At 48.3% G+C, this 27,306-nt stretch overlaps 3 protein-coding genes across 7 annotated transcripts; 1 reads left to right on the top strand and 2 right to left on the bottom strand.

Moving 5' to 3' along the window:
- Window positions 1–1,469: 1,469 nt before the first annotated feature.
- Window positions 1,470–3,178, bottom strand: Cst6 (cystatin E/M). The gene is given in 3 exon segments (NM_133566.1): window positions 1,470–1,664; window positions 2,012–2,137; window positions 2,665–3,178. Coding segments are annotated over 3 exon segments (450 nt in total). The 5' UTR covers window positions 2,905–3,178; the 3' UTR covers window positions 1,470–1,580.
- A 15,138-nt stretch (window positions 3,179–18,316) lies between these two features.
- Banf1 (BAF nuclear assembly factor 1) lies at window positions 18,317–20,362 on the bottom strand. 4 transcript variants are annotated; one of them, NM_053631.3, is made up of 3 exons: window positions 20,266–20,346; window positions 19,497–19,635; window positions 18,317–18,859 (listed from the first exon to the last, which is right to left on the bottom strand). In NM_053631.3, the coding sequence occupies exons 2-3, from the start codon at window positions 19,617–19,619 to the stop codon at window positions 18,713–18,715; spliced, it is 270 nt and encodes an 89-aa protein (NP_446083.1). In that variant the 5' UTR covers window positions 19,620–19,635; window positions 20,266–20,346; the 3' UTR covers window positions 18,317–18,712. The 4 variants fall into 4 exon arrangements, with proteins under 4 accessions (NP_446083.1, XP_006230693.1, XP_038962646.1 ...); XM_006230631.3 differs by having other exon boundaries at window positions 18,343–18,859; window positions 20,228–20,362; XM_039106718.2 differs by lacking the exon at window positions 20,266–20,346 and adding an exon at window positions 19,946–20,093 and having other exon boundaries at window positions 18,343–18,859.
- A 146-nt stretch (window positions 20,363–20,508) lies between these two features.
- Eif1ad (eukaryotic translation initiation factor 1A domain containing) lies at window positions 20,509–25,809 on the top strand. Of its 2 annotated transcripts, NM_001008305.1 has the most exons (6): window positions 20,509–20,913; window positions 22,054–22,272; window positions 22,419–22,527; window positions 22,612–22,720; window positions 22,886–22,933; window positions 24,147–25,809. In NM_001008305.1, the coding sequence occupies exons 2-6, from the start codon at window positions 22,186–22,188 to the stop codon at window positions 24,295–24,297; spliced, it is 504 nt and encodes a 167-aa protein (NP_001008306.1). In that variant the 5' UTR covers window positions 20,509–20,913; window positions 22,054–22,185; the 3' UTR covers window positions 24,298–25,809. The 2 variants fall into 2 exon arrangements, with proteins under 2 accessions (NP_001008306.1, XP_038964265.1); XM_039108337.2 differs by lacking the exon at window positions 22,054–22,272 and having other exon boundaries at window positions 20,776–20,913; window positions 24,147–24,462.
- The last annotated feature ends 1,497 nt before the right edge of the window (window positions 25,810–27,306 follow it).

A 27,306-nucleotide genomic window follows, 5' to 3' on the forward strand; every position in this document is an offset into this window, starting at 1 on the left:
CCTCCTAGTGCTCCCAAAGCCACTGATGACTATGGCCTGTCTCCAGGGTAGATGCATGTTAGTATATCTGAGCAAGACTTCTGGGCCTGATGTAAGTGCTGGCTTGGGAGGAGGGTGCTGTGTACGCATCTCTGTGTCACTTCCTGCTTCTCCAATGTGAATGCATTCTGCCTGGTGTCTCTGCTTATGTCCAGGACATGTCTACAAGCGCCCGAGTGGGTCCTGGGACTACCTCCCCTCACTCTATTTGATCATGTGCATAACAAGAATTACAACTACAAAGAATCTAAACCCTGTTTCCTTCAGTCCAACATGACATTGCCTGGACCCTGTCCCTCCTGTGAGAATGACCCCTCCAGGACAGTAGCTCCTGTTCCCTCTACAGCACCATGGCTCAGGTTCCTTTAGGAATCCTGCCCAGTGCAAAACACTGAGAAAATACCTCTGGGAAGGTTGTGAGAGCCATGTACTGGCTTCATAGCCTCTGGCCTATGGGAACTCAGAGAAAGTCACTTCCAGCCACCAGTATGCACAAGAATATTTGTGAGCTGGGGAATCAGTGCTGAGGGACCCATGGAGTTGACCAGTCATCTTACACAGCTGTTCAGTACTGAGTTCAGCAGGATATGGGCTTCCCTTCAAGAGCTGGCAGATGAGGGGACTGGACTGGATTGGAGACTGCCCGGAGGCCCCTTATGCCAGAGTCACGCCCATAAGACCCTGTGTCAGGGCCTTAGAGGACTGTAGTCTGGGAATTTGACATTCCCTCAATATGTATGTGACCAAATGTTCCAGACATTCTGGGCTGTGACGGCACACGCCTGTAATCCCAGCACTCGGGAAGCAGAGGCAGGTGGTTCTCTCAGTTGGAGGCCAGCCTGGTCTACAGAGTGAGTTCTAAGACAGCTAAGGTTTACACAGAGAAACCCTGTCAGGAAAAAAAAAAAGTTCCAGATACTGAAACATGAAGGGCTTTGCTTGCTGCCACAGCCTGTACCTTGCTGAAGGGAAACAAGATACCATGAGTGCCCCACAAGCCTGCTGTCTAATGCTCTTTGCTGCTTCACCATTCGAGAGCAATAATGAGAGCTGAGCCACTAATACTCTCATTGGCCTGAGTCATGAGCCTTTGCGGCCCTCTGACCCCTGACGACATCCTCCTCGGATTCCCAGCACGAACCCCAGAAGAGACGCTGGTCCCCTTCACAGACATCCTTACTGCCACTAGTCTTGAGCATCCGTCCTCTGAGTCTTTGATTTGTCTCCTCCTCCCTTACCTCGGAGACCACTGAAAATGTCTGGAAGAGGGGCTTCCGTCTAAGGAGCATACCCTCAGTACTGCCTCGGACGAGTCAGCAGGGACTCCCTGAGGAGGGTAAGGCACAGTATCCTGTCAGCCGAGGGGTTCTGACAGTCCCTGGGAGTAGAGTGAAGGTCAGTCAGGGTAAGAAACACACAGGAGAAACCAGTGCAAGGAACAGCTGGAGATTTATTACAGCAGGTGTAGTTCATGACCCTGAGGTGCCTCCGCCCGCCATGCTGGTTCCCATGGGGTCCTGACGCTGTCACCCTGGGGCCAGTCACACCTGCACGCAGTCATGCTTTAGAAGCTGAGTGGTGTTCTTCCAAGGGACTTCAAGGAGCTCGAAGTTGCAACGAAGTTTCTGAGGGGGGGAGCACAGTGGACAAGGAGGGTGAGCTTGGTGCCAGCCTCCTTCTCCCAGCAGTCAGCCCCCTGACTGCCACCTCTCTCTGGAGCCAGGGACAGACCATTCGTGGTCCCAAAACATGGAATCAGAAGGCAGGAAATGATCCCAGGTTTATCAGGCAACTCCCACCCAAAGAAGAATCCCCAGTCTCTCTTTCCTGCACCCCACCCTGGCCTGAGTCACACAAAAGCCAAACAGGACAGGTGGAGCCAGGCTTTTGCCTGACCAGATAGACTAGTCAGGAGGGACAAGCTAAGGGGCTCAGATACTGCTCAGGGTTGTGATGGGGACAATGCTGTTACCTCCTGTTGCACTCCTGCAGCCAGGGGGCAGGTGGTGAGGTCCACGTGGTCTCCAGAGACTCTGGTCTTTCTGCACTCTGTGCTTTCTATGTCCACAGTCATGTAGTACTTGATGCCAGCCACCAGCTGAGAACAAGACAGGGCAGATGAGAGAAGTGCCGGGAGTCCAGCCTGTGTGTTTACTCTTTCTCTCCCTCTACAAGTCGCCCACTCCCCCAACCATCTGGCACACATATGCAGACTTGGAATGGAGGTGGAGGTTTCTATGTGTGCCCAAGGGTGGAGCAAAGTCCTAGGCAGGAAGCAGGAGAGCTCCTGTGTCAATACCTGTCTTGCAGCTAAGCAGCCACGGACAATAGCACGTGATACCTACACGGGGCCCTCCCACTCCTGGCAGTGAGGATAGTTAAACTAAAGGAGGTTGGATCTTGCATTTCTTTGATATTTAAATAACGTTGGTTGCCAGGGGGTTTTGCTATTTCTTTGTTTTGAAGTATTTCATAGAATGGTCCAGGCGTTATGGTTGGTTTTAGTGCCCCCTTGTGTTTGGTATCAAGCCAAGCAGCCCTCTGCTTGTCCCCTGTCCGCTGTCCCTCACCCTCTCCGAATTGTTTCTCTCCCTCGCCACAGTCACTCTGCCCCAGCAACCTTACCTGACATTTTGCATCGATGACTTTGGTGTCTCGGAAGTAGTAGAGGCTGTTGCTGTCCATATTGTAGCTGGCCACAGCTGCCTGTGCGGCCTTCAGCACCCGCGGGTCGTCGGGTGACAGGTTCTGGCGTTCTCCGGTCCTGCGGCTCCGCAGCTCAGCGCGGGCATCCGGGGATAGGGTCAGGAGGCAGAATGCGAGCAGGCCAAGGCCCATCGCCAGCGGGAAGTGAGGACGCTCCATAGCCGCCGATTCAGTGTCAGAGCTCCATCCTGCCCGGCTTTTACAGCCTCCGGGGACCCGCCCGGACCCGCCCACCGCCTGCTTGGTCTCCTAGCAAGCCTGGACCCGCTTGCAGGTGCCTGGAGGCGGCTGTACCTCCCCCACCTACGCACTGTACGAACCAGGGGTGGCACACAGGCCCCCCGGACCTCTAAATGTAAGGATGCTGGCCTATCATTCCTACCATCCAGGAAGGAGAGAACAATTCATACCAGAGCCCTGAAGTTTGAATTGCCAAAAGCAACCACGGTTAAGTTCGTACTGTCGCCATCATTTTTTTTTTCTTTTCTTTTCTTTTCTTTTTTTTTTTTTTTTTTTCGGAGCTGGGGACCGAACCCAGGGCCTTGTGCTTGCTAGGCAAACGCTCTACCACTGAGCTAAATCCCCAACCCCTCGCCATCATTTTCTTATCCTGTGATTTTTAGAGAAATTACAACCCCCCCCCCCCCCGTCCTCCATTTCTTCTTCTGAAGAATGTTATAAGGATTTGACGAACCGACACAAATAAAGGGGCCAGGTGCCATGCAAGCGGTGGGAAGATGGTAGGAGTCCTTACTACTCAGGAAGCTAGCGCTTATCTCTCACAGCCATGGTGAGATGGGGTTGGCTGACCCACTTTGTAGAGGTGGGAATGACACAGAAAGAAGACATAATTTGCTCAAAGATATCAACTGGTCCCTAGTAAGTACACTGAAGAGCCTAAAGTGTGTGTGTGTGTGTGTGTGTGTGTGTGTGTGTGTGTGTGTGTGTGCTGACAGTGAATTTGTATAGCTCAGGATGATTTTGAAGAGAAAGAATTGCCCCCAAAGAAGGGAGTGTCAGACCAGTTGTTATCTTACTAACCGGGAGACTTTGGACAGTCATTCCGGGCCCCAGAGTCCTAGAAGAAAAGGAGTGACAATTCTTTTTTCCTAAATTTTTTCCTAAAGCCATTCTTCTGACAATAATGATTCCAGGATGTTCTCCCTAAGGACACTGGACATACAATGGGGTACAAGCAGGTTAGGAAACCCTACAGTGACTGCATTTGGACTGATCTCAACAATGCTTCCTTCCTCAAGCATCTTATTTTGTGTTTTCTGACCAGTTCAATGTCCCCTTCCCCTCTTTTCTTTTCTTTTTTTACTTTATTTTATTAATTTTTTTGAAGAGAAATGCTCATCTCTCAGCCTGGGAGAGGTGTGTGCATAGCAGAGGTCATAAGTCAGTTTTCCAGAACTGGTTCTCTCTTTCCACCATGGGAGTTCTGAAATTTGAACCCAGGTCTTCAGCCTTGACAGCAAGCATCTTCACCCACTGAGGGCCATCTTACTGGCCCTCCCTGAGGGTCTTAAATGGGACATCAAAGAAGAGGCACCTAGCAGTCAATTAGTATTTGAGAAGTAGTTGCCCTGCTGTAGTGAATATTGCAGGTAGGGACACTCTTCCTCCAATTCTAGACCTTTTTAGCATGCCAGGGTCATAGGCAGTGATTCTCAACCCTAGTGTGATCAGCACCCCATCCAGTTACCCCACCCAATAGCCCAGCTATAAAATAGCCCAGGGCCAGGGATCCCACCTGTGATCCCAGCACTCGGCAGCAGAGGCAGGCAGATCTCTGAGTTCAAGACTAGCCTGGTCTACATAGTGAGTTCCAGGGCAAGACTGCATAGTGAGACTTATGAGACTTTGTCATTCCCCCAACCCCCAAAAAGACAAAGGACTCAAGATCACAAGTCTGTTGGAGGCCTGGAGACACCAATTTAGAAGATAACTGTGGGGGTTGGGGATTTAGCTCAGCAGTAGAGTGCTTGCCTAGCAAGCGCAAGGCCCTGGGTTTGGTCCCCAGCTCTGAAAAAAAATATTAAATTAAAGAAGATACAAAAATAAATAAATAAAAAAAGAACCAAAAATAAAGAAGATAACTGTGCAATCTTGATCCATATGTCTTAACCAGGCAGGGCCCTGAATTGGAGCCCCTGGGAAGGGGGTAGAACAAGAGACAAGACAGCTCACAAGGGGCTCATGCATGTAGCAGCACCAGGGGGCCTCCTCAGCTCCGAGCTTATCCAGATTAGTCATAGCCACATGAACCTCCTACAGCTCCCTCAAAAATTACTCAGTTGGGGGGCTGGGGATTTAGCTCAGTGGTAGAGCGCTTACCTAGGAAGCGCAAGGCCCTGGGTTCGGTCCCCAGCTCCGAAAAAAAGAACCAAAAAAAAAAAAATTACTCAGTTGGAGAGGCTGGGGAGATGGTTTGGTTGGTAGAGTACCTGTCAAGCATGTGGATCTGAGTTCAGGTCCCCAGCACTCACATAGAAAACAGGCTGATTCCTGGAGCTCTGGCCAACCAGAGTAGCTGAATTGATGAGCTACTGATTAGGTGAGAGACCCTGTCACCGAAAATAAGGTGGAAAGCAATTGGAAATGGCACTTACTGAGTTCTGGCCTCTACACACACAAGTTACTGACCCAAAGAGTAAATGAGTCCCAAGGTTACTGATCCCCGCCCCCATCCTCCCTGTCCCCTAGCCCCATCCCCTGCCAGTGAAACCAGAGTCTCTGGCACACAATTTTTCAATTTCCAAGGACTTCTCAACATAATGCTCTCTTCTCACAAGCACTGAGGTAGGTGGACTCTTTTACAAATGCATCATTCAGAGAGTTAATTTGAGGCCATTTGGCTAAACCAGAGTCTTGGAGAGAAAGAAGGACCTAGAACAGTAATTGACAAGTCCAGGCTCTTGTACATCAGCCTTTGTCCCAGGGCCTGACATATTTCTCTCTCATGGTGGCTCTGCAGAGCAGTGACCATTATCTCTTCCTAGTAAGAAATGAGGGGGTTGGGGATTTAGCTTAGTGGTAGAGCGCTTGCCTAGCAAACGCAAGGCCCTGGGTTCGGTCCCCAGCTCCGAAAAAAAAAAAAGAAACAAAACAAGAAATGAGACCAAAGGGAAAGAAAGGGTCAGTCATGGAACCTGGGGTAGCACCCCCCTGACAGCAATGTCCAAGGGTATTAGCCCCAGCCTGTTGCACGGGGAAATAAGGCTCACCTCATGGAGAAGTGTCCTTTACAAGTACACTGCCCCTCCCTGCAAAGGTCTTGGGTCAAGGATAAGCTAAAAGTTGCCCATGCCCAGTGGCTACAGGATAGTCCCCGGTTGTACTGTGGACCAGAGACCCCCAACCAAAGTTGTTCACAGCAGTCCTCCCTGGCTACTAGCCCAGTGGATTTTGAAGTCTCTCACCTGAGTCTTCATGTAGGTGGAAAACATCCCATCCTTCAGGCTCTGCTCCTTCTCGTCATACCACATCCTGGAAAGAAAATTTTATAACAAGGACACCTGTGGCCCAACAGTGATTAAAGGACACCTGCAATCCACCAGTGACTCCATGCAGGAGTTCCCCTAAATACCACGGTCTTCCCTTATGCATCTGGTTGAGGTTTCCCATCTGTGTCCTGTGGAATGGAGATGAGGCTCAGGGCAGTGGAGCAAATCCCTTCAGATCTCTGGGAGTAAAGACGATTTTATTGAACACAAGATCTATCTGGCACTTCATCCAAACCTAGCAGGGACACTCAGAGAGCCCTGATCTTTGTATTTAGGGGACATCAATACCACAGGGTAAGGAAGTGCCCTGGGCTATGTTCATCCAAGTATCCCCTGTTTCTTCTTTCCCACAGATGGAAGGAAAGTGCCCCAATGGCCCTTGGATTAGCGAGCTGGTTCATCCTAAGCTCAGGATCACATCTGAGCACTAAAGACAAGAGGGGCTTGAGGGATCAAGTCTGAGGAACAGGCTCACCCATGTTCTTAGCCTGCTGGACACTGTAGACATACTAGAAAAAGCCACCCCTATCCTCCCTCACCAAGTTTGCTTTCCCCACCAGCACACCAGCCTTGGTCTCTTTGGTGGGCTAACCAAGTTGGATCTGGACCTGTGAGAAGCCACTTGATTATACTATACACTCTGAAGGCCCTTTGTCCCCTGCTGCCCTGCCCCAGAACTGATCCAGGAAATTATGTGGATTGCAATATGGGGCCTTGATAAAGGGTTCATGGCCTGCAAACTTGTCTCAGGCACAGCCCACGGCTCAAGGGAGGGATGAAGCAGGTTCCAGATCCTTCAGAAACAAAGCCTGTGGGAAAGCCATGGAGACCAATAGTACCTAAACAGTGTAGAGAGCGTGTCTGTCATACATGGTCACACCAAGGGCCAGGGCCAAAGCCAGGTTGACAAAGACAGGTAACCAACTTAAACCGGAGCCAGGGGAGAGGTCCACGCAGGTCTCCACTTCCTTGCTTGGCTTTGGCTACAATCTGGCAGAGTTAAGCCTGAAGTATGGCCAGGCTATGGCTCAACCAAGCCCCTGCCTAAGCACACTGGGCTTGTGTGACAGTGTCATGTATGCAAGTGAGGCTGAGCGTGCTTGTGAGGCAGCATAGAAAGATAGGAAAAATTCTAGAAGTGTAAAGGAAAAGAACTTCCTCATGCTAGAACCTGGCTGAGAATCAAGGATTCTAACACACTTAACCTCTTGTTAGGGCCTGTCTCCCTTCCCAGCTGTGAACTTACAATTTTCTAGGACTCTCAGCAGAAATCCCTTAACCCCAGAGAAACCAACTCTCCCTTAAGAAGACCATACCCCGGGGCTGGAGAGATGGCTCAGAGGTTAAGAGCACTGACTGCTCTTCCAGAGGTCCTGAGTTCAATTCTCAGCAACCACATGGTGGCTCACAACCATCCATAATGGAATCCGATGCCCTCTTCTGGTGTGTCTGAAGACAGCTACAATGTACTTTTATATAATAAGTAAATAAATCTTGGAGGAGGAGGAGGAGGAGGAGGAGGAGGAAGAGGAGGAGGAGGAGGAGGAGGAGGACCGTGCCCCTGCTAGTGAGACAGCTCCAGAGATTGGGAATTTGCTTCTCTTTCAAGGACCAAGGTTTGGCTCCCAGCGCCTTCATGACAACAATTACCTACAGCTCCAGCTCTGGAGCATACAACGCCCTGCTGGCCTGCTCTGGCGCTACACATGTGTGGCACACAGACCAACATCCATGCTGGCACTGCACATATGTGGCACACAGACCAACAGCCATGCTGGCACTGCACATATATGGCACACAGACCAACAGCCATGCCAGCAAACACTCATACACATAAAGTAGAAATAGCTGGGTATGGTGACTTATGCTTTAATCTCAGCACTGTGGAGGCAGAGGCAGGCAGATATATCTATGAGTTCAAAAGGCCAATCTGGGGGGTTGGGGATTTAGCTCAGCGGTAGAGCGCTTGCCTAGGAAGCGCAAGGCCCTGGGTTCGGTCCCCAGCTCCGAAAAAAAGAACCAAAAAAAAAAAAAAAAAAAAAGTTAAAAGGCCAATCTGGTCTATATAGTGAGTTTGAGGACATAGAAAGACCCTGTCTCAAAACAAAACAAAATGCAAAACACACAAAACATAACAACAAAAACGTGTGTGTAAAAAAAAAAGGTGTATACCTCCACTACCCATTTTGTCTCTAGATTTTAAAAGAAGTCCACACTTGCCTTTGTGCTGTTACCTTCCAATAACTCCCCAAAATGACAAATACAGGGGCTGGGGATTTAGCTCAGTGGTAGAGCGCTTACCTAGGAAGCGCAAGGCCCTGGGTTCGGTCCCCAGCTCCGAAAAAAAGAACCAAAAAAAAAAAAATGACAAATACAAGGGACACCTACTGCATTCCTCTAGGCCTCTTAGGAAACATGGAGTTGTTCCCTTGACCACATACACAAGCATCTAAGAAAGGTGATATTGTAGACACCAAGAGAATGGCGCCGTTCAAGAAGTGCCCCATAAGGGGTTGGGGATTTAGCTCAGCGGTAGAGTGCTTGCCTAGCGAGCACAAGGCCCTGGGTTCGGTCCCCAGCTCCGAAAAAAAGAAAAAAAAAAAAAAAAGAAGAAGAAGAAGTGCCCCATAAACAAGAGCCTGCGTCGCTCAGCACTGAATCTCATCCTAAACAAGCAAGCTAAGGGCCAGATTCTGGCCAAGAGAATGAATGCAGAGGTTACCAAGGCAGCTTCCTGAAGCTGGCGAAGGAAAACAGAAAAAAGAAAGGAAGCCCGAGAAGTGCAGTTAGTGTGGATCGACAGAAGGGGCCCAAAGTGTTGGAGTCCATTCCTTCCCCTACGAATTCATGGCTTAACGTGCAAAACACAAACAAACAAACAAAAAAACACGGCACCATCATTCTTTTTTAGTATTTTATCTATTTATTTTTTGGTAGTTCTCACCTTTAATCCCAGGACTCGGGAGGCAGAGGCAGGCAGATCTCTGTGAGTTTAAAGACAGCCTGGTCCACAGGGGAAGTCCAGGATGACCAGGAGTACACACAGAAGCAGGTACTTGTGCTTTATTCTTCCCCAACTGCCTTTCTGGTTTTTTTTTTCCCCTCAGAGCTGAGGACCGAACCCAGGGCCTTGCACTTGCTAGGTAAGCGCTCTACCACTGAGCTAAATCCCCAGCCCCTGCCTTTCTGTTTTTAATAAACCCAAAATCTACTTCATACTGGTTCCTCCTGAATTTTTCTCCCTGCATGGAAGCCAACCAAAGTACAGTGTTTACCTAAGTTGATGTTCTAATAGATTTGGGTAACTCCTCAAGCTGTCTCTATCCCGGCCTCTGCTGATGCCTGCTGTGAAGGAAACGCCAGCCAGCCACGTATTACAAGCTGCAAGGCCAGAGGCGCTCCCACCACCAGTTGGGGCTGCAGACAGAGAGACCTCCCAGGAAGTAGCTGCAGCCACATCTGGGTCCTGCCTATGGCTGCCTTCCAGGGTGAGATGCACACACTGCCCTGCTTCACCAAATCCCTATCCCAGGTGGTGACAGTACACAGCGGTCCCACAGTGGTCCCCGCCCTGCTTCCTCAGTTTCACTTTTACACTTCTATTACGCTATTAATGGCATAGACCTCATGATCCTCTTGACAAGCAACTACAGATTCAACACATGTTTCTAGCCCTCAGGTCAAGAAACGGAAATGCCACACCAGGTGTTATGACACATGCCTGTATTCTCAGCACTCTGGGGGCAGAGACAGGAGGATCAGAAGTTCAAAGTCACCCTCAGCTACAAAGCAAATTTGAGGCTAGCCTGGCCTCTTAAGTCCTCTGAGTCAAAAGAAGACAGAGAAAAGAAGAAAAGAGAACAGAGGAGGAGAGGAGAGGAGGGGAGGGGAGAGGAGGGGAGAGGAGGGGAGAGGAAGGAAGAGGAGAGGAGAGGAGAGGGGAGAAAAAGAGAGAAGAGGAGGGAAGGGGAGGGGAGGGGAGGGGAGGGGAGGGGAGAGGAGAGGAGAGGAGAGGAGAGGAGAGGAGAGGAGAGGAGAGGAGAGGAGAGGAGAGGATTGGATTTCTGGACTCACACCTTTTATCCCAGTACTCAGGATGCAGAGGTAAGCAGATCTCTGTGAGTTTGAGGCTAGCCTGGTCTACATAGCAAGTTCCAGTCTAGATAGGGCTATATAGTGAGACCCTACTCAAAGAACAGACAAGTAAACAAAAAAAGAAAGAAAGAGAAATACGGAAAGCTGGGCGTGGTTTTTCATATCTGTAATCCCTTTAAAGGCAGAGTAGCAAGCCTGACGGTGGTGGCCTGGGCTTGTGAGTCTCAGCTTCTTAAGGCAAAAGGAGGTGGCCCGGTAGATGTCTCGGTTGCTAAGGTGTCTGCTGCTCAAGCATGTGAACTCGAGCTCAAATTCCTAGCATTCATGTAAAACGCCAGCTGTCATGACACATGAGTGTAATCTCCTTGCTGGGGAAACAGGTCTCTTGCTGGCCAGTCTAATGGAACCAGTGAGCTCTAGTTTCAGTAAGAAACCCTGCCTCAAGACTAAGGTAGAGGGAGACACATGACACATGACACTGATCTCTGACCTTTCCACAAATGTTCACACACACTTATATATAAACACACACACACCCCTTCTCTCTCTCCCTCCCTCCCTCCTCCCACTCCTTTCTCTCTCACACACACATATAAAGAAATAGAAATGTCAAAAATCCATCTGACCCTTTCTTACCTTCCTTTCTACCTCCAAAGGTAATCAATATGGATTTTTTCTTTCTTTTTATTTACTTACTTTTATTTCACATTCATTGAATCAAATCCCCTACAACTGGAATAACACAAAGTTGTGAGGGCTGGGTATTGAACCTGAGTCCCTTGGAAGAACAGCCAATGCTTTAACTGCCCATCTCTCCAGTCCCCTGGAATTTTTCTTTCTTACTGACGTTTTTGTTTTGCTTTGTTTGAAACGGTCTCCATATGTAGCCTGGAATTCCACACTAACCTGGAACTCCCTGCCCATCCCTCTGCTCCTGCTTTTTGAATCCTGTGCTTGCAGGCATGCACAACCACACCTGCTATTGGCTTTTGCAATAAACATTTTTTGAGTTTCATCAAACATTTGGATCGCCTAGCAAGATTTGACTTCTTAACTCTGCATGAAAGTAACCATACTATATTTCTTCATTTACTCAATACTATCTGATATTTATCTGCTGTATTTGGCTGCTAGGGTATTCATCCCACACTCCCTAGGATCTTAGCCTGGGCCCCAAATTGCCAAAATCCAGTTCCACAAGGCACCTGGTACTGGGTCCTAGTGACAGGCAGGGGCCAATGGGAGATAGAAGCAAACAAAATGAGGTATGAGGTTTCACTTAGCAGGAAGGGACAATGAGCTGTGAAGAGAGGTGCTGGGGTGTGATGCCTGGAATCAGACTCGAAGGTTGAACCCCCACTGTCTTCCTTGGTGTGTTGAACCAAACTGTCTGCTTCGCCTCTTGTGGACCATTGCTCTGCTGACCATGGTGGTCACGGAGACCTTGAACGAAGGTGCATTTCATACCACCCCTCTACTGCCAGCTTGGGCCTGACACTGTGGATACTTAGCGCTCTCAAAGTACTCACTCCGTCCCGTCCCCGGGTGTGATGACGTGTCTGTGCATCAGAACACACCTTTGGCAGGGCACAAGGGGCTCCGACTGTTGAGTTTAGGAGCTATGTGCCCGTCCCTGGGCTGTCTCTGGGTTGTGCTCCTTCTGTGTTGACTTTGCTGTGGGTGTTGATGTTTTTCATGGCATGACCTCGGTGTCTTGGAGCATCTGAACACATCTTGCATCTCTTTGTCTCTGTATCTCTGTCTCTGTCTGTCTCTGTGTCTCAGGATCTGTGTATATGTGTCTGTCTGTCTGACACTTGTACTGATTAGTTTTTCTCAGGAGAGGAATGAAAAAAAGATTTCGACTGCCAAGTAAGGTGTGCACAGAACATTGCAGTTGGGGCTGGAGAAATGGCTCAGCAGATAATGATGCTGTCAGCCACAAGTGAGTTTTTAACCCCGGGCCCAACAGGTGGAAGAAGAGAACTGATTCCCACAGCTCGTCTTCTCATCTCGACATGCCCAGCCTCACAGTCAGATAAACAGATGAGGTAATTTGTAAAATATTGTGTCTGTACCTTTGAATTATATCTCTCCTGGGGACTCACCCTTCTGGCTGCTGTGCATTTGGGTTTACTCCTCTGGGCTGTGTGTGTGTCTAGCTCCTTTCAGAGGTCTTGCCCAGGACAAGGCCTTGTGCCTTTGGGGAGGATGGAAGAAGGACTGTCTTAGTCTCATGGCCCCCATGGATTTAGAAGGACAGCCAGCCACCTCTAGCCACCAGCAGTCATGGGACTGTAGGCTGGGCCTTCGGTGTCATACCCATGCCCTGACCATGTGTAGTTCTTCTGTGTGCTGAGATCATCAGGGTACTGTTCCCCTTCAGAATGCTCCCTGGTACCCCACGCCCTAGCTAGTCTTAGGGTGTCAGCACTCTAACTGCGTTTCTGTCCTTTCGTCACACGTGTAAGGAGTCTGTGGCTGTGCTTAGGAGTGGGGAAGGTGGTCCCTGTCTACCTGAGATTCTACAGTGTTTGAGGATCCATATTGGAGAGCTGAGTCTCGTGTGCTCAGTAGTGCTTGGGCCAGGATGGCAGAGGTCATCAGACGTGGTACTGTGTGTGCTGTGTCATCTGTGGAGTTCTGAGAGTCACTGAGAGCAAAGTGAGGGTCCGAGTGGGTGAAGCACACAGAAGAAAGCAGTGTGAGAAGCAGAACTGGAGATTTATTGCAGCAGAGGTGGCCTGTGACCCTGAGGTGCCTCCACCATGCTTGTCCCCGTGGGGTGCTGCACACAGTCACGTTCTTTCAGGGGACCTCAGGAAGCCCAAAATTGCAGCACGGCTTCGGGGGAGAGGGAGGCACAGTGGACAAGGAGGGTGAGCTTGGCACCAGCCTCCTTCTCCCAGCAGTCAGCCCTGTGTGATCCCAAGTCCTTCCAGGAAACTTCCACCACAAGGGGAAGCTCCAGCCTCTCCTTCCTATACCCCATGCTGACCTACGGGCTGAGTCAGGAGAGGTCTAGCAAGGCCTCTACCTGACTATACGAGTTAAAATGACAAAGCCAGGGGGGCTCAGGCTTTGTGTGGGATGCGGCTATTATCTCTTATTATATTCCTATGGCTGGGGGCTGGTGGTGAGGTCCACGTGGTATCCAGAGATTCTGGTTTGCTTGTACTGTTATGCTCTCGTATCCAGGGTTAGGACATGGTGCTGGCCACCACCTGGCAACAAGGCAGGTTAGTCAGGGGCACTTGAGGTCCAGGCTGGTCCATGGCTGTCCCTTTAGTTTTTCCCATTGCCAGTTAAGAATAGTGTTCTGACCTAGGGACTCAGACATGGAGTAAGAGGGGACTCTTGCAGGGAGCTCCAGAGGGAACAGAGGGTTGGCCCTTGAGGGAAGCTGAAGTACCCATGCTTGCCTTCCTGAAGCAGGGGCAGACAAGTAGCGAGGGGCACTCACTATGCCTTCTGGCTTCCTACCTTCCTAGCAAGGAAAAATGAGTGATTTGGGACTGGGGTCAATCTTTCTTTAAAATTTAGGCAATTTTCGACCATGCATTTTTACATTCATATGACTTTTAAAAGATATTTATGTATAAAATTATTTTTTCCTTTGGAGACAGGGTTTGTCTATGTAACCCTGGCTGTCCTACAACTATGTAGAGAAGGCTGGTCTTAAACTCTCAGAGCTCCACCTGCCTCCTGAGTGCCGAGATTAAAGGTGTGCATCCCCATGCCTGACTCGAACTTTATTCCTGTTTTGGTTTTTTTGTTTTTGTTTTTGTTTTTGTTTTTTTTTTGTTGTTGTTGTTGTCCTTTTTTTTTTTCCTTTTTCTTTTTTTCGGAGCTGGGGACCGAACCCAGGGCCTTGCACTTGCTAGGCAAGCGCTCTACCACTGAGCTAAATCCCCAACCCCATTCCTGTTTTGCTTGCCCCTGCATCTGGCACCTCTGCAGGGCCATTACTGATGGCCTGACTGCACCCTGATTTGCGCTGTAGAGGTGTGAGTACAGAAGGAGGTGTAAGTGTTGTGGCCACCTACTGAGGGTACCTGGTACTCATCCCAGGGTGGGCCATACACTTTACCTAGACCCAGCCTTGAGTGAGCTCTCATCCATACTCACGTCAGAGAGTTTCTGACTCATTGCCTGATTGTTAGAGGCTCAAACCATGGTTTGTCTAGTTTTGTTGTTTTGGAGGACTGTCTTACTCCCAGAGCCCAGGCTGGTCTCCAGCTCCTCCTGCTTCTGCCTTCCAAATGCTGGGATTACAGGCACGCACTGCCACACGTAACACTCCTTGGGACGTTATCTTTTGGTTTTGCTTTTATCTTTTTTTTTTTTCTTTTTTCTTTTTTTCGGAGCTGGGGACCGAACTCAGGGCCTTGCGCTTCCTAGGCAAGCGCTCTACCACTGAGCTAAATCCCCAACCCTGCATTTATCTTTTTTTTTTTTTTTTTTTTTGGTTCTTTTTTTCGGAGCTGGGGACCGAACCCAGGGCCTTGCGCTTCCTAGGTAAGCGCTCTAACCGCTGAGCTAAATCCCCAGCCCCCCCTGCATTTATCTTATAGTTCTGAAATATCACCAGTACACAGAACAGGGGACATAACACTCGTGTTCATTTTCATTGAGAGGATACACGTGGAACGCAGGATATAACACGTGCTAGATAACCATCATTCTATTATTTAGTTACTTCTGAAACCCTGCTCAACTCAGTCAAGAATTTTACCTCTGAGACCAGAAAATGAAAATGTCACCTTCACTTACAAGCTCTTTCATCATCATCCTTCCTTCACCAAAGATTTGATATAGTGATTCATCTTTACTATTGACTTTTCTTTTTTAACCCTTTGGTGTCTGCTTTGGTGTCCACTATGTATACAAAGCAAGCACTAGACCAATGTTGCATCCCCAAACCTGTCGCACCCCCAAACCTGTCACTAATTTTTTGCAGTACGTGGTTCCTTGGTTTTCTTTCTAATTTAACTGTCTCTATAGGGATCCCTAAGCAAGAATTTACTTCTGAACACGAATGGAAGAAGTGTAGGACTGCAATCCCAGCACTCAGGAGCTTAAGGCAGAATCACCGTGAGCCTGAGGCCATCTGGGCTACAACGGTTAATACCAGGCTAGCCAGGCACACACAGCAAGACACAAACATAAAAATCCTGAGAGTAAAAAACTGTTTTGAGGGGTTGGGGATTTGGCTCAGTGGTAGAGCACTTGCCTAGCAAGCATAAGGCCCTGGGTTCGGTCCCCAGCTCCAAAAACAAAACAAAACAAAACAAAACAAAACAAAACAAACAAACAAACAAACAAAAAGGTTTTGAGATGAGTTTCTCTGTGTAGCTCTGGCTGTGCTGAAACTCATTCTGTAGACCAGGCTAGCTTGGACCTCAGAGATCTACCTGCCTCTGCCTCCTGAGTACTGGGATTAAAGGCATGCACCACCATGTGATTCTGTGTCCATAGTCCGGTGCTGAGATTCCTCTGAACTACTGCTCTGGCTCACTTTCCCTGCTGTGCAGTTGCAAGAATTTAGGCTCACACTAGGAAACACCCGCCTGTACTGCAGGGTCTCACAGACAGCTGTAAACATTTCCTAAGGTCCTAGTGCAAGTATTCAGTCTCTTACAGGCTCAGTCCTAAGAATGGAATTGATGGCTCATGGGGTGTGTCCGTTTTGCAAAATAATACTCAGCTGTTTTCCCAGAGTGCTCATAGCAATTTACTCCCACCAACTTGGGATCAGTTCCTGTTGTTCCATTTGCTTAACACTTGATGTTATCTGATGTGAGACCTTTGACCTTTGCCAGTCTGGTAGGCATGGGGGCACTTGTTTTTCTGATTTCTAATTGAAGTGAACCCATTCTATCCATGTGATACTTTAAAATCCTCCCTTGGGGCTGCCTCTTAGCTCCTCTACCAAGTTCCCTAAGATGCTGTCCGCTTTGCTTTTTTCAGTACTAGGGATTGAACCTGTGGGCTCACGAACGCTAGGCGTCCTACCACACAGCTATATGCCCAGCTGTGTCCCTGCGTGTGTATGTGCCTGTGTGCGGTGAGGGGTGCTCCTTTGCCTAATCATGTGGAGGCGAGAGTAGGATGCGAGGCATCCTTTATCATTCTCCACACCACTTGCTGCTTCAGCCACGGCCGGTCGGCCAGGAACTGCTTGGGTTCTCTCTGCCCTGCAACAGGGGTGATGGTACTGAAAGAACCTGCAACCAAGCCTGCTTTAGGTGGGTGCTATGGATTTGAATTGGGTCCTCTTGCTTTCATAGCAAGTGTGTAGTCCCTGAGCCATCTCCACAGACCATTCTCTTTAGGAGATAAAATCGCATGCACCCTGGCCTGGCCTCAACTTGCTTTGTAGCTAGGGATGACCTTGAACTTCAGATCCTCACTCATGTCTAATTAGTGAAGCATGTGCCACCACAAGCCCTGTACCAACTTAGTCAAGTCCCAGACACTTCCTTACCTGCAGCTCTGATAAGAATTCTGGGTGGGGATTTTATTGATAAGGATATCCTCACCCACGCTGTGTTCATCTCTTTACTCAAGTTTTCAATTAAAGTTTCTAGTTCTAATAGACAGACCATCTTTTATTTTCTCGAGGCAGGGTTTCTTTCTCTGTGTAGCCTTAGCTGCCCTGGAACTCACTATGTAGACCAGGCTGGTCTCAAACTCACAGAGAGATCCACCTGCCTCTACCTCCAAGTGCTGAGATTAAAGGCATGCACCATCACCACTAGGCAGAACAGAGACCATCTTATTAACCTTCCCTTTATTACGTGACCACGGAAATTGTCTCTCCTATGCCCAGTCTCGTAGTGTCATCACTGCCTTCCTGGAGAGCAGACATGCAGAGAAGCATCTCATCTGTACCACAAGCAAGTCATTGCTCAATGACTTTCTTTTTTTCTTTCTTTTTTTTTTTTTTAAGCTTTATTTGTTTTATCTAAGTACATGGTTGTTATCTTAAGACACACCGGAAGAGGGCATCGGATCCCATTACAGGTGGTTGTGAGCCACCATGTGGTTGCTAGGAATTAAACTCAGGACCTCTGGAAGAGCAGACAGCGGGTTTTTTTTGTTTGTTTTTTTTTTTGTTTTTTTTTCTTTTCTTTTTTTTGGAGCTGGGGACCGAACCCAGGGCCTTGAGCTTGCTAGGCAAGCGCTCTACCACTGAGCTAAATCCCCAACCCCGCAGACAGTGCTCTTAACCACTGAGCCATTTCTCCAGCCCACTCAATGACTTTCTGTTGGAGGAACAAACACCAAGCAGGACTCCTTGTTACAGCAGTACCCAGTCCTCTCAACCCTCATCTATCTGAAGCTCAGAAAGCATAGCATGGGTTACATGACATAGGAACACAGGCTCTCCAACACTGAGCTCCACTGGCTGTTTTCTTGCAAGTTCAAAGGCAAATTAACTTTTCTGAACCCCAAATCTCTTCACCATTCCAAAATAAAAAATTTAAGAAACATAAAGATACTAGTTTCAGGGGTGGTTCACAGTATAAGCCTGAAAACATTAGAACTGGAACTCATTTTTCAAGTTTAACCATTTCCTTCCATTTCTACAATAGCCGGGCAAACAGCAAAAGCCCTACCCATTCTTCCCAGAGGCTAAAAGAGCACATGGTGTGATGACTGGCAGGTGAACTCTTCCCCACATCCTATTCACCCACTTCCTGGTTCCTTTGACTCCCACTGACTTTTCCACCAGGTGCCGCCTAGACTGTTGACTTGACATCTGGAAGCCTATAGCCTACATGGCTCCCAGGAAGAAAAAAAAAGTCAACCCACACTCTCTCCCACATTATTTAGGAATTGGGACACCCAGGGTGCCTGCCCAAGGCCCACATGGCTAGGGTGGCTCCCTCGTGGGAGGGGAAATGGAAGGACCCAGTTTCGGTGTGCACCGTGTTCAGCAATGGAACACAACCCAGCCCGTCTGCTCTCTGACACAGACCAACAAGTATGAAGGCCACTAGCTTTATTAATTTAAAAATCTTTTATAAAGACAGTGACTGTTTTTGCCAAAAAAAAGGAGTCAAAGGGCATCCAACAGATGGTGAGGGAGAAGGAGGCAGTAATCCATTCAGGAAGGCTGGGAACTGCTGCCATGGAACTGTAGGGGGAGGGGAAGGGGAAGGCATGCGAGGGCAAGAAACCCAGAAAGGTTGAAATGCTGGGGGGAGAGAACTCCCAAAAGACCCTGGAGTACATAGGAGATGAGGGTGACAACAGCAATCTTTTCCTTCGTGGAGGACAGGGAGGCACCCTGCCCTGCTGCAGACTCTGGAGATTCTATGCTGTGGCTAGGGGGGCTGAGGGGTCCCCAGAGAACATTACAAGAAGGCATCACACCATTCTCGAAGGCACCCAAAGCAGTCCCGGGACTGCTTGGCATTGGCACCACATGTGTCTTTTAGCCATTCTCGAAAGAGGTCTTCATCTTTCTTTAGTACCAGAAACTGGCCAAGGACCACATACGCCTGCAAAACAGAAAAGGGTATATAGTTAGCTGAGTGTCTTATGGGCTAAAAGCAACAAGCCTACACTGATACCACTCTGAGGGTTAACTGGTAAATATTTGAGAAGGCAAGGCCATTTTTGTTTTGGCTGTTTTAAGACAGGGTTTATTCCTTTGTTGCCAGGGCTAACATTAAATTCCACGGGAATCCTCTTACCTCAACTTCCTAACTGCAGGGGTCATAAGCACAACCTGCTGTGCCTAGTTTCATTTTTGTGACATTTAAAACACACAAAAGGGCAGGGCACAATGGGACACACCTTTAATCCTAGCACTGAGAAGCCCTGTCTCAAAAAAAAAAACAAGGGGTTGGGGATTTAGCTCAGTGGTAGAGCGCTTGCCTAGCAAGCGCAAGGCCCTGGGTTCGGTCCCCAGCTCTGAAAAAAAAAAATTTAAAAAAAAATTTAAAGCAAAAAAACAAAACAAAACATGAAAATGAAGGAAGTGCCTGTCTCCCCAGGTACACCCAAAACACTTCAAACTATGTATTTCTGTCCTCACCCTCCCCATACCCCTACTCTCCTTCACTCCCAATTTGCTTGGTAACATCTGTTGCCAACCTTCACTCCTACTCCCTGGCATTTGCAGCCACCCCACACCTTGTCAAAGCCCCTTTCCTCCAGCCTCTTGCCCAGGGCATCACCAATCCCGGCCAGGCTCCCCACTGGCTTTTCCCCCATGGGCTCTGCCACGAAGTCTCGGTGCTTTTGAGAGGTTGTCATCTTGATCAGGATTAACCTGGGAATCACAAAAAAAAAAAAAAAAAAAAAAAGCTGGTTAGGGCTGAAGACCGCAACTCCAAAGGGCAGCTACTGTGGCTGCTTCCTTAAGTCCCCTCATTAAACTGGGGACCAGGGAAGGTTTCCCTCCCTCCCCCACTATTCAGAAATTCCCACTTTTGTGGGTCCTGGGTTTGGGTACTGACCCGATCGATATACTAGCTTGCACTAACAGGTGGTGCACGTAAGGCAATCTATAGATTCCCAGACTCAGTAGCCAAGGCCCACCCTGAAGCTCTCTCGGTGACCTTGGCTGGACAGACACTGACCCCGTTAGGAACTACCACGTGGTAAGAATAGCAAGAGGCTCTCGCTACACTCGCCGCCCTCCAGAGGCGGACAAGCGCGGCACACTCGCTCGAGGGGCCCGCCTCCTCTACGCCTCTCTGGTCCCGCAGGCCCCGCCCCAAGCGCGCCGCCCCGCCTCCTCCACGCGCCACCGCCCCTACATGCCGCGCACCGCCCCTCCCACAGACTCTGGCTGCTCCACTGCAAAGGCGCGCTTCTGCGATGGACTCCTCTCCCTCCCGGCTCTGCGCGCCGCCACTAACCCTCCAGCCGGAGCCCCACTTCGCTTTCTCACGCTCACCAGCAGCTCCGGCTCTGGTAACGGCTCCTCGCGCCACTCAGCTACTCCCGCCGATACCTCAAGCAGCTAGAACGTTCTTCGACTTCCGCTTCCGGGTCGTTTTGTGCGCGGCCTTCAAAATAATCCCCAAATTGGGCACGTCTAGCCCCCTTGAGTCATAGAGTTGAAGCGCAATCGCTAGCCGCCACGCCCACGGTAGTCGCTGTTTTCCGGTCCCTTTCAGGAAGCCACGCTGCTTTCGATGGATTTTGTTTCTCCGGCGGCCCTTCCCGTCTGTGGGATTGACGCTTCCGAGGAGAATACTTTTTCCTGTCTAGCACCTGGAACTTGGGTTTGTCTGACTTGATGGAGGGAAGAGTTAAAGGAACGGACAAAGAGGGGGCGGGGCATCCGGAGGGCCTCTGAGAACCCCGGAAGTGCAATTCACGGCGCGGTTTCCTCAGAGTCAGGTTTATCACCTCAAACCTGCAGACGGAAGGTAGGAACACCGGAGGTTTGAGACCGAGCGTCCAAACCGGCGCTACCGTCGTCACCACCTGCAAGTCGCATTTCTTTGCTTTTTGTTGACTCACTCTTGAGGTGAGTCGTGGACGAGCTGCTTTCACCGTCAACCTGGAAAACGGAGCTTGCTTGTGTAGCGCCGAGCGGGTGAGTGCTGTGGGTGGTTCTTTGCTCGAAGGGTCTTTCTGCTTGAAGCGTCGTGATGGTCGCCGAGTCAGTCTATGCCTGTGATGTGTTAGGAGGTCCAGCGTTGTATGGCTCTCCTAGACTTGAGAGATGTTCACGCATGTGGAGGAACGTAGTTTGTCTTAAACTTCTCCCAGAAAGGTTGTCAGAGCGATCGGCCTGGGAGGTGCGTGTGGTTTCATCATCACAACAGTACTTAGAAGTAGAACTCATAGGACTTCCCCTGTGCTGGGTGTTTTTCCATGATCTCATTTTATTTACTTATTTCTTGTTTGTTATTGAGAGGACATCTCACTACGTAGACCAGGCCGGCCCCGGGCTCCACAAAGATTCATCTGCTTCAGCCTCCATGGATTGGGATTAGAATGTTGAGATTTAATGGTCGAGCCACCCTTACATCTCAACCGATACGATAAAACATGTGTTTCATGGTTTGGTTTGGCTTGGTTGGTTTTCAAGATTTGTTTTTAAGATGGGTGGTGTTGCAAGTGCTCTTGGAAGACAGAAGTGGGCGTTGGATTCCCTAGAATTGGAGTTAAAGGTGGTTGTGGACCATCGACGTGGGTGTTGGCTCGTAAAACATCTCTCTAGTCCTTAAAGATCATGCCTGTTTGTTTTTGGTTTAAGGTCTCCCTATGTAGACTAGGTTGGCCTAGGACCCAACAAATACCTGGCTACCTCTCCCTCCCAAGTGCTAGGAATAAAGATGTACACCAACACCTGACTAAGTTTGTGGTTTAATGATTTTATTCATTTTTTAATTTATTTTATGTATGCGAATACACTAACCTGTCCTTCAGACACACCAGAAGAGGACATCAGAGCTCATTTCAGATGGTTGTGAGCCACCATATGGTTGCTGGGAATTGAACTCAGGTCCTCTGGAAGAGCAGTCAGTGTTCTTAACCACTGAGCCATCTCTCCAGCCCGATTTTATTCGTTTTTTTATGTATACCAGTGTTTTTACCTGCATGTGTGTCTCCAAAAGAGGGTGTTGACTCCTCTGTGACTGGAATAGGGGAAGTGAATTCTGAGTGCTGGGAACCTGGTTCTGCCAGAGCAGCAAGTCCTGCAGTCCCCTCAAGTGCACGTTTTTAACAGGGCAAGGTGGCACTTTTTCGTATAAGGCTGCTTCTCTTGAAAGCAGTCCTGGCTTCTAAGACTGGCATCCAAATAATTCTGGAAGAAGAGCTGACAGTCCGTGCACCCTAACAACCCTGGACAATAACCAGCATGTCTCAGGCCAGCAAGAGGAAGCATGTGGTGCAGGAAGTGCTGGGGGAGCACATGGTGCCTTCTGACCAACAGCAGATAGTGAAAGTGAGTGATCCTGGTCTCCAGGTTTCTGTCCTCCCGATAGATACTCCCATTGGACCCCTGGGGTGTGGAAAGGGAGGGCTCAATGTAGTTGAAGAATGCTTGATTTAACTGATGATGTGGCTGGTTCATGCTCTTTCCTGGACCAGGTCCTCAGGACTCCTGGGAACAATCTGCATGAAGTAGAGACAGCACAAGGGCAGCGCTTCCTGGTGAGCATGCCCTCCAAATACCGCAAGAACATCTGGATCAAGAGAGGTTAGAAACATCCCTCTACAGTCAGAACCATGGCCTTGATTTCCCCTCCACAGCAGGAGTGGCTTTATCCTTTATCACCTACAGGGGACTTCCTCATTGTTGACCCTATTGAAGAAGGAGAAAAAGTGAAGGCTGAGATCTCTTTTGTGCTCTGCAAGAACCATGTCCGCTCTCTACAGAAGGAGGGTCACTGGTAGGATGGTCTTAATTACTTGTCCTCTGGCTTCTGGGGATAGTATCATCTTAGCTAGGGAATTGGGGAGAGAAGGTTATGCCATTCCAAGAGGGACGTTTTGAAACAGCTGTTTCATTGAAAGTTTTCTCTTTGCTCTCTAACCTGGCTCTTCTCTTGTCACAGGCCTGAGGCCTTTTCTGAGGTAGCTGAGAAACAAAACAATGTGAACAGGTAAGGAGCGAGCCCCCAGAACAAGAAGTACAAGTTCACACCTTGGCGCCTCAAGGAGAAACAGGATCTTGCTCTTTTCTCCTGTTGAGAACTATAGCACACATAATAGGATAGGTAGTTATGAGTGTGGCTAAAAGGTCACTTTTTTTCTTTTTTTCGGAGCTGGGGACCAAACCCAGGGCCTTGCGCTTGCTAGGCAAGCGCTCTACCACTGAGCTAAATCCCCAACCCAAGAGGTCACATGTTAAAATGCTAGCTTTGCTACTTAATAGACAGGTGAGTTTAGATGCTTTTTTTTTTTTTTAAGTATCTTAAGGAGGTTTCTAACTGGATGTGGCTGGACATCCCTGCAATTCTAGTACTCAACAAGGTAGTACTAGATCAGGAGTTTGAGGCCAGAATGGTCTACTCATAACAGGTTCAAAGCCAGCCTGAGGTATAGGAAACTTTTTCTCAGAAACAAACGAGTTCATATAAGAGACGGGATTACACAGAGAGTAAGATTGCTTAGTGCAGCAGTCCTCACCTGTGGGTTGAGACGCCTTTGAGGGTCGCATGTCAGATATTTAAATTATTATTCATAACAGCAAAATTACAGTTATAAAGGAGTAATAATAATTTTATGGTTGGGTTCACTACAGCATGAAGAACTGTGAAAGTGTCGCAGCATTGGGAAGCTGTTAGTACATCAGCTGTTAGGAAATGTGAGCTATGTGTCAGTAATGCTAGTGGGGTCGCTTCCTCACTCAAATTGATGAGGGGCTGGGTGGGAGGTAATCCCGAGTCTATTCTTTTTGACTGGGTTTCCCTATTTGCTCTGTTTTTCTAGAAGAATCCTCTCCCAGAATTTTTTGCTTTGTCTCCTTTATTCTTTTAAATCTTTTTTTTTTCTTTTCTTTTTTTCGGAGGTGGAGACCGAACCCAGGGCCTTGCGCTTGCTAGGCAAGCACTCTACCACTGAGCTAAATCCCCAACCCCTGTCTCCTTTATTCTTGAGTCAGGATCTCATGTAGCCCAGGCTGTCCTCAGACTTAGTCTTCTGCTTTCGCTTCCTAAATGCCAGGCATGTGCCACTGCATAAGGGTTTGGGGCTCTTGGATTTTCAGAAACCTGTTAGATTCTGATTGTTTAGTTGATGGTCCTGGTTTTTGGGACTTGAGATTATAGCTCTGGTTTCCCCAGAAGATGTTACTGTTCTGTCCTGCTCCCACAGAGAGAGTCAGCCGGAACTCCCCGCTGAGCCACAGCTGTCAGGAGAAGGGTCAGGTTCTGAAGATGATTCTGACCTCTTTGTCAACACCAATCACAGACAGTATCATGAGAGTGAGGAGGAGAGTGAAGAAGAAGAGGAGGAGGCGGCCTGAGCCCCAGGACCCACTTCTCTACTTGCTCAGGGACTACCCCTTGGCTTTTCTGGGTTTGGACATTCCCAGGGTGCCCTGCAGATCTTTTCCTTTGGATGGGGACAAAGCATGGCCCCTTTCTGAACTGACATAAAAAGAATTAAACCCCTGGTGGGTAGTGACTTACACTGGTGTCCGTGTGGCTCTCTGTAGAGGGAAGCTCATGGTGAAATGAAGTCTCTTCTATGGTGGAAGCCTTGGTCACGTGTGGGTAGAATGGGCAGGAAATGATTTGTCTGAACTCTGCTGCATTTATCTGGTTCACAGTACCTCTCTGGACACTTGATACCTCACCCTGTGCTGTGCCTTACTGGGTCTTCCTTTATACCTGCTTATATTCAGCAGCTATTCCAATAGTTAAGCGTGCAGTCTAGGACCTCGGACCCACTTGCCTCTTAAGCACAGCTCAGGACAAACTCCTGGTGCCTTGTTATCCCTTACTGCAATAGTGCTTACTGCCTGCCGCTATGCAAACAAGCCTGCATCCCATCTCTCTTCACCTTCGTCACCTGTCATTCCCAGAACGTGTCTGTGGTCAGGATACCTCCTTACCATCTCCTGATTTTCTTTGACTTTCTCTAATTTCTTCAGGGTATTAATTTCCTGTAATCTTTTTTTTTTTGAAGCTGGGGACCGAACCCAGGGCCTTGTGCTTGCAAGGCAAGCGCTCTACCACTGAGCTAAATCCCCAACCCCAATTTCCTGTAATCTTGAGGTTGTCTCTAACCCAGGTTTGCTTCAAAATCACTGTGTAGCCTAGGCTAACCAACTCAGTGGCTGTCCTGCCTCACAGGCATGAACCTGTGGGGCTACTAACCTTTTGTTAGAGGCTATTGTAATGTCTTTACCCCTTGTACCTCAGCATCAAAAGACTTCTTGTGGTGACTCAGACCTTTGCTCATGACTACCTCTGTCCATTTACTTACTCCCATTGTTTTAGTTCAAATATCCTTCAGTAGCCCAGGTACTCACTAAACTGTGCAAGCTTCTGTGAACTGTGGCCTCACTTATTGGGAGGCTTCTGCTTCTGGCTATACCCTGCTAGCATTAATCCTGCCCCTGCTAAATCCTATTGAAACTGACCTCTCAGCTTAGTCTTGCCCCTACTGGTCATTCATCCCTCAGTGGAACTATTCAACCCTGTTGCGTACTCCTAATGTGCTTGTGTGTATGTATTTTCGTTGAAAACTTGTACTAATGGAACTTCTACTTTGGAGCCTTCCTTTTGTCTTCTGACGAATTTTGTTTTTTTGGAGGGGGGCTGTTGTGGGTAGTTGGTTGAGCTTGGAGGCATGCATTAGCTTCATAGAATCTCATTTCTGAGCAGGAAATCCTGCAATCACACCCTCTCTGACTCTCATTTATGTTCGTCATGTTTGCCTTTTGTGGTAGTAAATGTATACTTGGGTATACACATGTATAAAATATAGGTGTATATACATGGAGAAATAAACCATATGGGTTAAAGAGAAACCTATCTTTAACTTCTCTGAATTTTTTTTTTATGAAGAGTTCTTTTTTGTTTTTGTTTAGTACTGAGTATTGAACCTCAGGCCTTGGGCACATGGTGTGTTAGACTGGTGTTCTTACCGAGCTAAATCCACATTAGGAGCTCTGTCATTAGGAGAAATAACTTCCTAACTAGAGAAAGCCATTTGCCCCTAACTCATTCATTAAAGGGCTCATTCTTTTCTCATTGATACTACCTTTTAAATTTTTCAGATCAGACAGACATGTTTAGTGCACACCTTTAATCTCAACCCCAGTACTTGGGAGGCAAAGGCAGGCAGATCTCTTGAGTTCTCGGTTAACCAGAGCTATAGAGTCATTCTGTTAGCAGGCATTATGGCACATGCCTTTAAGAGAAGTGTGGAGGCAGAGGCACAATTATCTCCTAAGGAATTTGAGGCTAGCCTGCTCTACATAGTTTTATGTCCTCACCTCCACCCCCCAAAAATAATCCTAACCAGGTGTGGCACCTGTCTGTAATCCTACCTGGGAAGGTGAAGGCAGAGGATGAAGACATTGCCACATCTGAACTACAAGAGATGTCTAAAAACAGATTCCTACACAAGTGTCTTTTCAGTATTCTAAATCTGCCCAATGGGTCTTTGTATTTAGACTTCATATTGTAGTGCACTTGATACATCATAGTTCCCTGACTCCATCACCCTGAGACTATCTCAGATTTCCTCACTACTTAGAATCAACTTGATTGATTTCATTTAAAAGCCTTGGTTGACCAGTGAAATGGCTTGGTAGGTGCACACTTGCTGCCAAACCTGAGGAACTTGTTCAAACGCCAGGATCCAAATGGTGGAAGAAGAGAACCAACCCCTGAAAGTTGTTTTCTGACGTCCACAACAGTTCCTAGACACTTCCTCCTACACACCCATCTCCCCAGTTCTGAGATAATAACCCTGCACCACTGTCTTAGGGTTTTATTGTAGTGAAGAGACACCATGGCCAAGGCAACTCTTAGAAAGGAGAACTTCATTGGAGCTGGCTGTTTCAATTCAGTCCATTATCATCATGGCAGGAAGCATCGCATGCAGGCAGGCATGGTGCTAGAAAGGAGCAGAGTTCTATATCTTTTTTTTCCTTTTTTTTTATAAGATTTATTTGTTATATATAAGTACACTGTAGCTGTTTTTTCAGAGACACCAGAAGAGGGCATCGGATCCCATTAGAGATGGTTGTGAGCCACCATGTGGTTGCTGGGAATCGAACTCAGGACCTCTGGAAGAGCAGTCAGTGCTCTTAACCACTGAGCCATCTCTCCAGCCCCTCCCCCCCCAGAGTTCTATATCTTTTTTTTTTTTTTTTTTTTGGTTTTTTTTTTTCGGAGCTGGGGACCGAACCCAGGGCCTTGCGCTTCCTAGGTAAGCGCTCTACCACTGAGCTAAATCCCCAGCCCCCAGAGTTCTATATCTTGATCCAAAGGCAGCAAAAGGAAATTGTGCCACACTG

The sequence above is a fragment of the Rattus norvegicus genome, chromosome 1 (genome assembly GCF_036323735.1).
Source record: "Rattus norvegicus strain BN/NHsdMcwi chromosome 1, GRCr8, whole genome shotgun sequence".
Lineage (NCBI taxonomy): Eukaryota > Metazoa > Chordata > Mammalia > Rodentia > Muridae > Rattus > Rattus norvegicus.

Coding starts and splice junctions, on each gene's coding strand:
- Banf1 (NM_053631.3), bottom strand. CDS start 19,619: ATGACAACCTCTCAAAAGCACCGAGACTTCGTGGCAGAGCCCATGGGG. Junction 18,860..19,496: donor AGGAAAGGGGCTTTGACAAG/GTGTGGGGTGGC, acceptor TCTGTTTTGCAG/GCGTATGTGGTCCTTGGCCA.
- Eif1ad (NM_001008305.1), top strand. CDS start 22,186: ATGTCTCAGGCCAGCAAGAGGAAGCATGTGGTGCAGGAAGTGCTGGGG. Junction 22,721..22,885: donor CTACAGAAGGAGGGTCACTG/GTAGGATGGTCT, acceptor CTCTTGTCACAG/GCCTGAGGCCTTTTCTGAGG. Junction 22,934..24,146: donor AAACAAAACAATGTGAACAG/GTAAGGAGCGAG, acceptor CTGCTCCCACAG/AGAGAGTCAGCCGGAACTCC.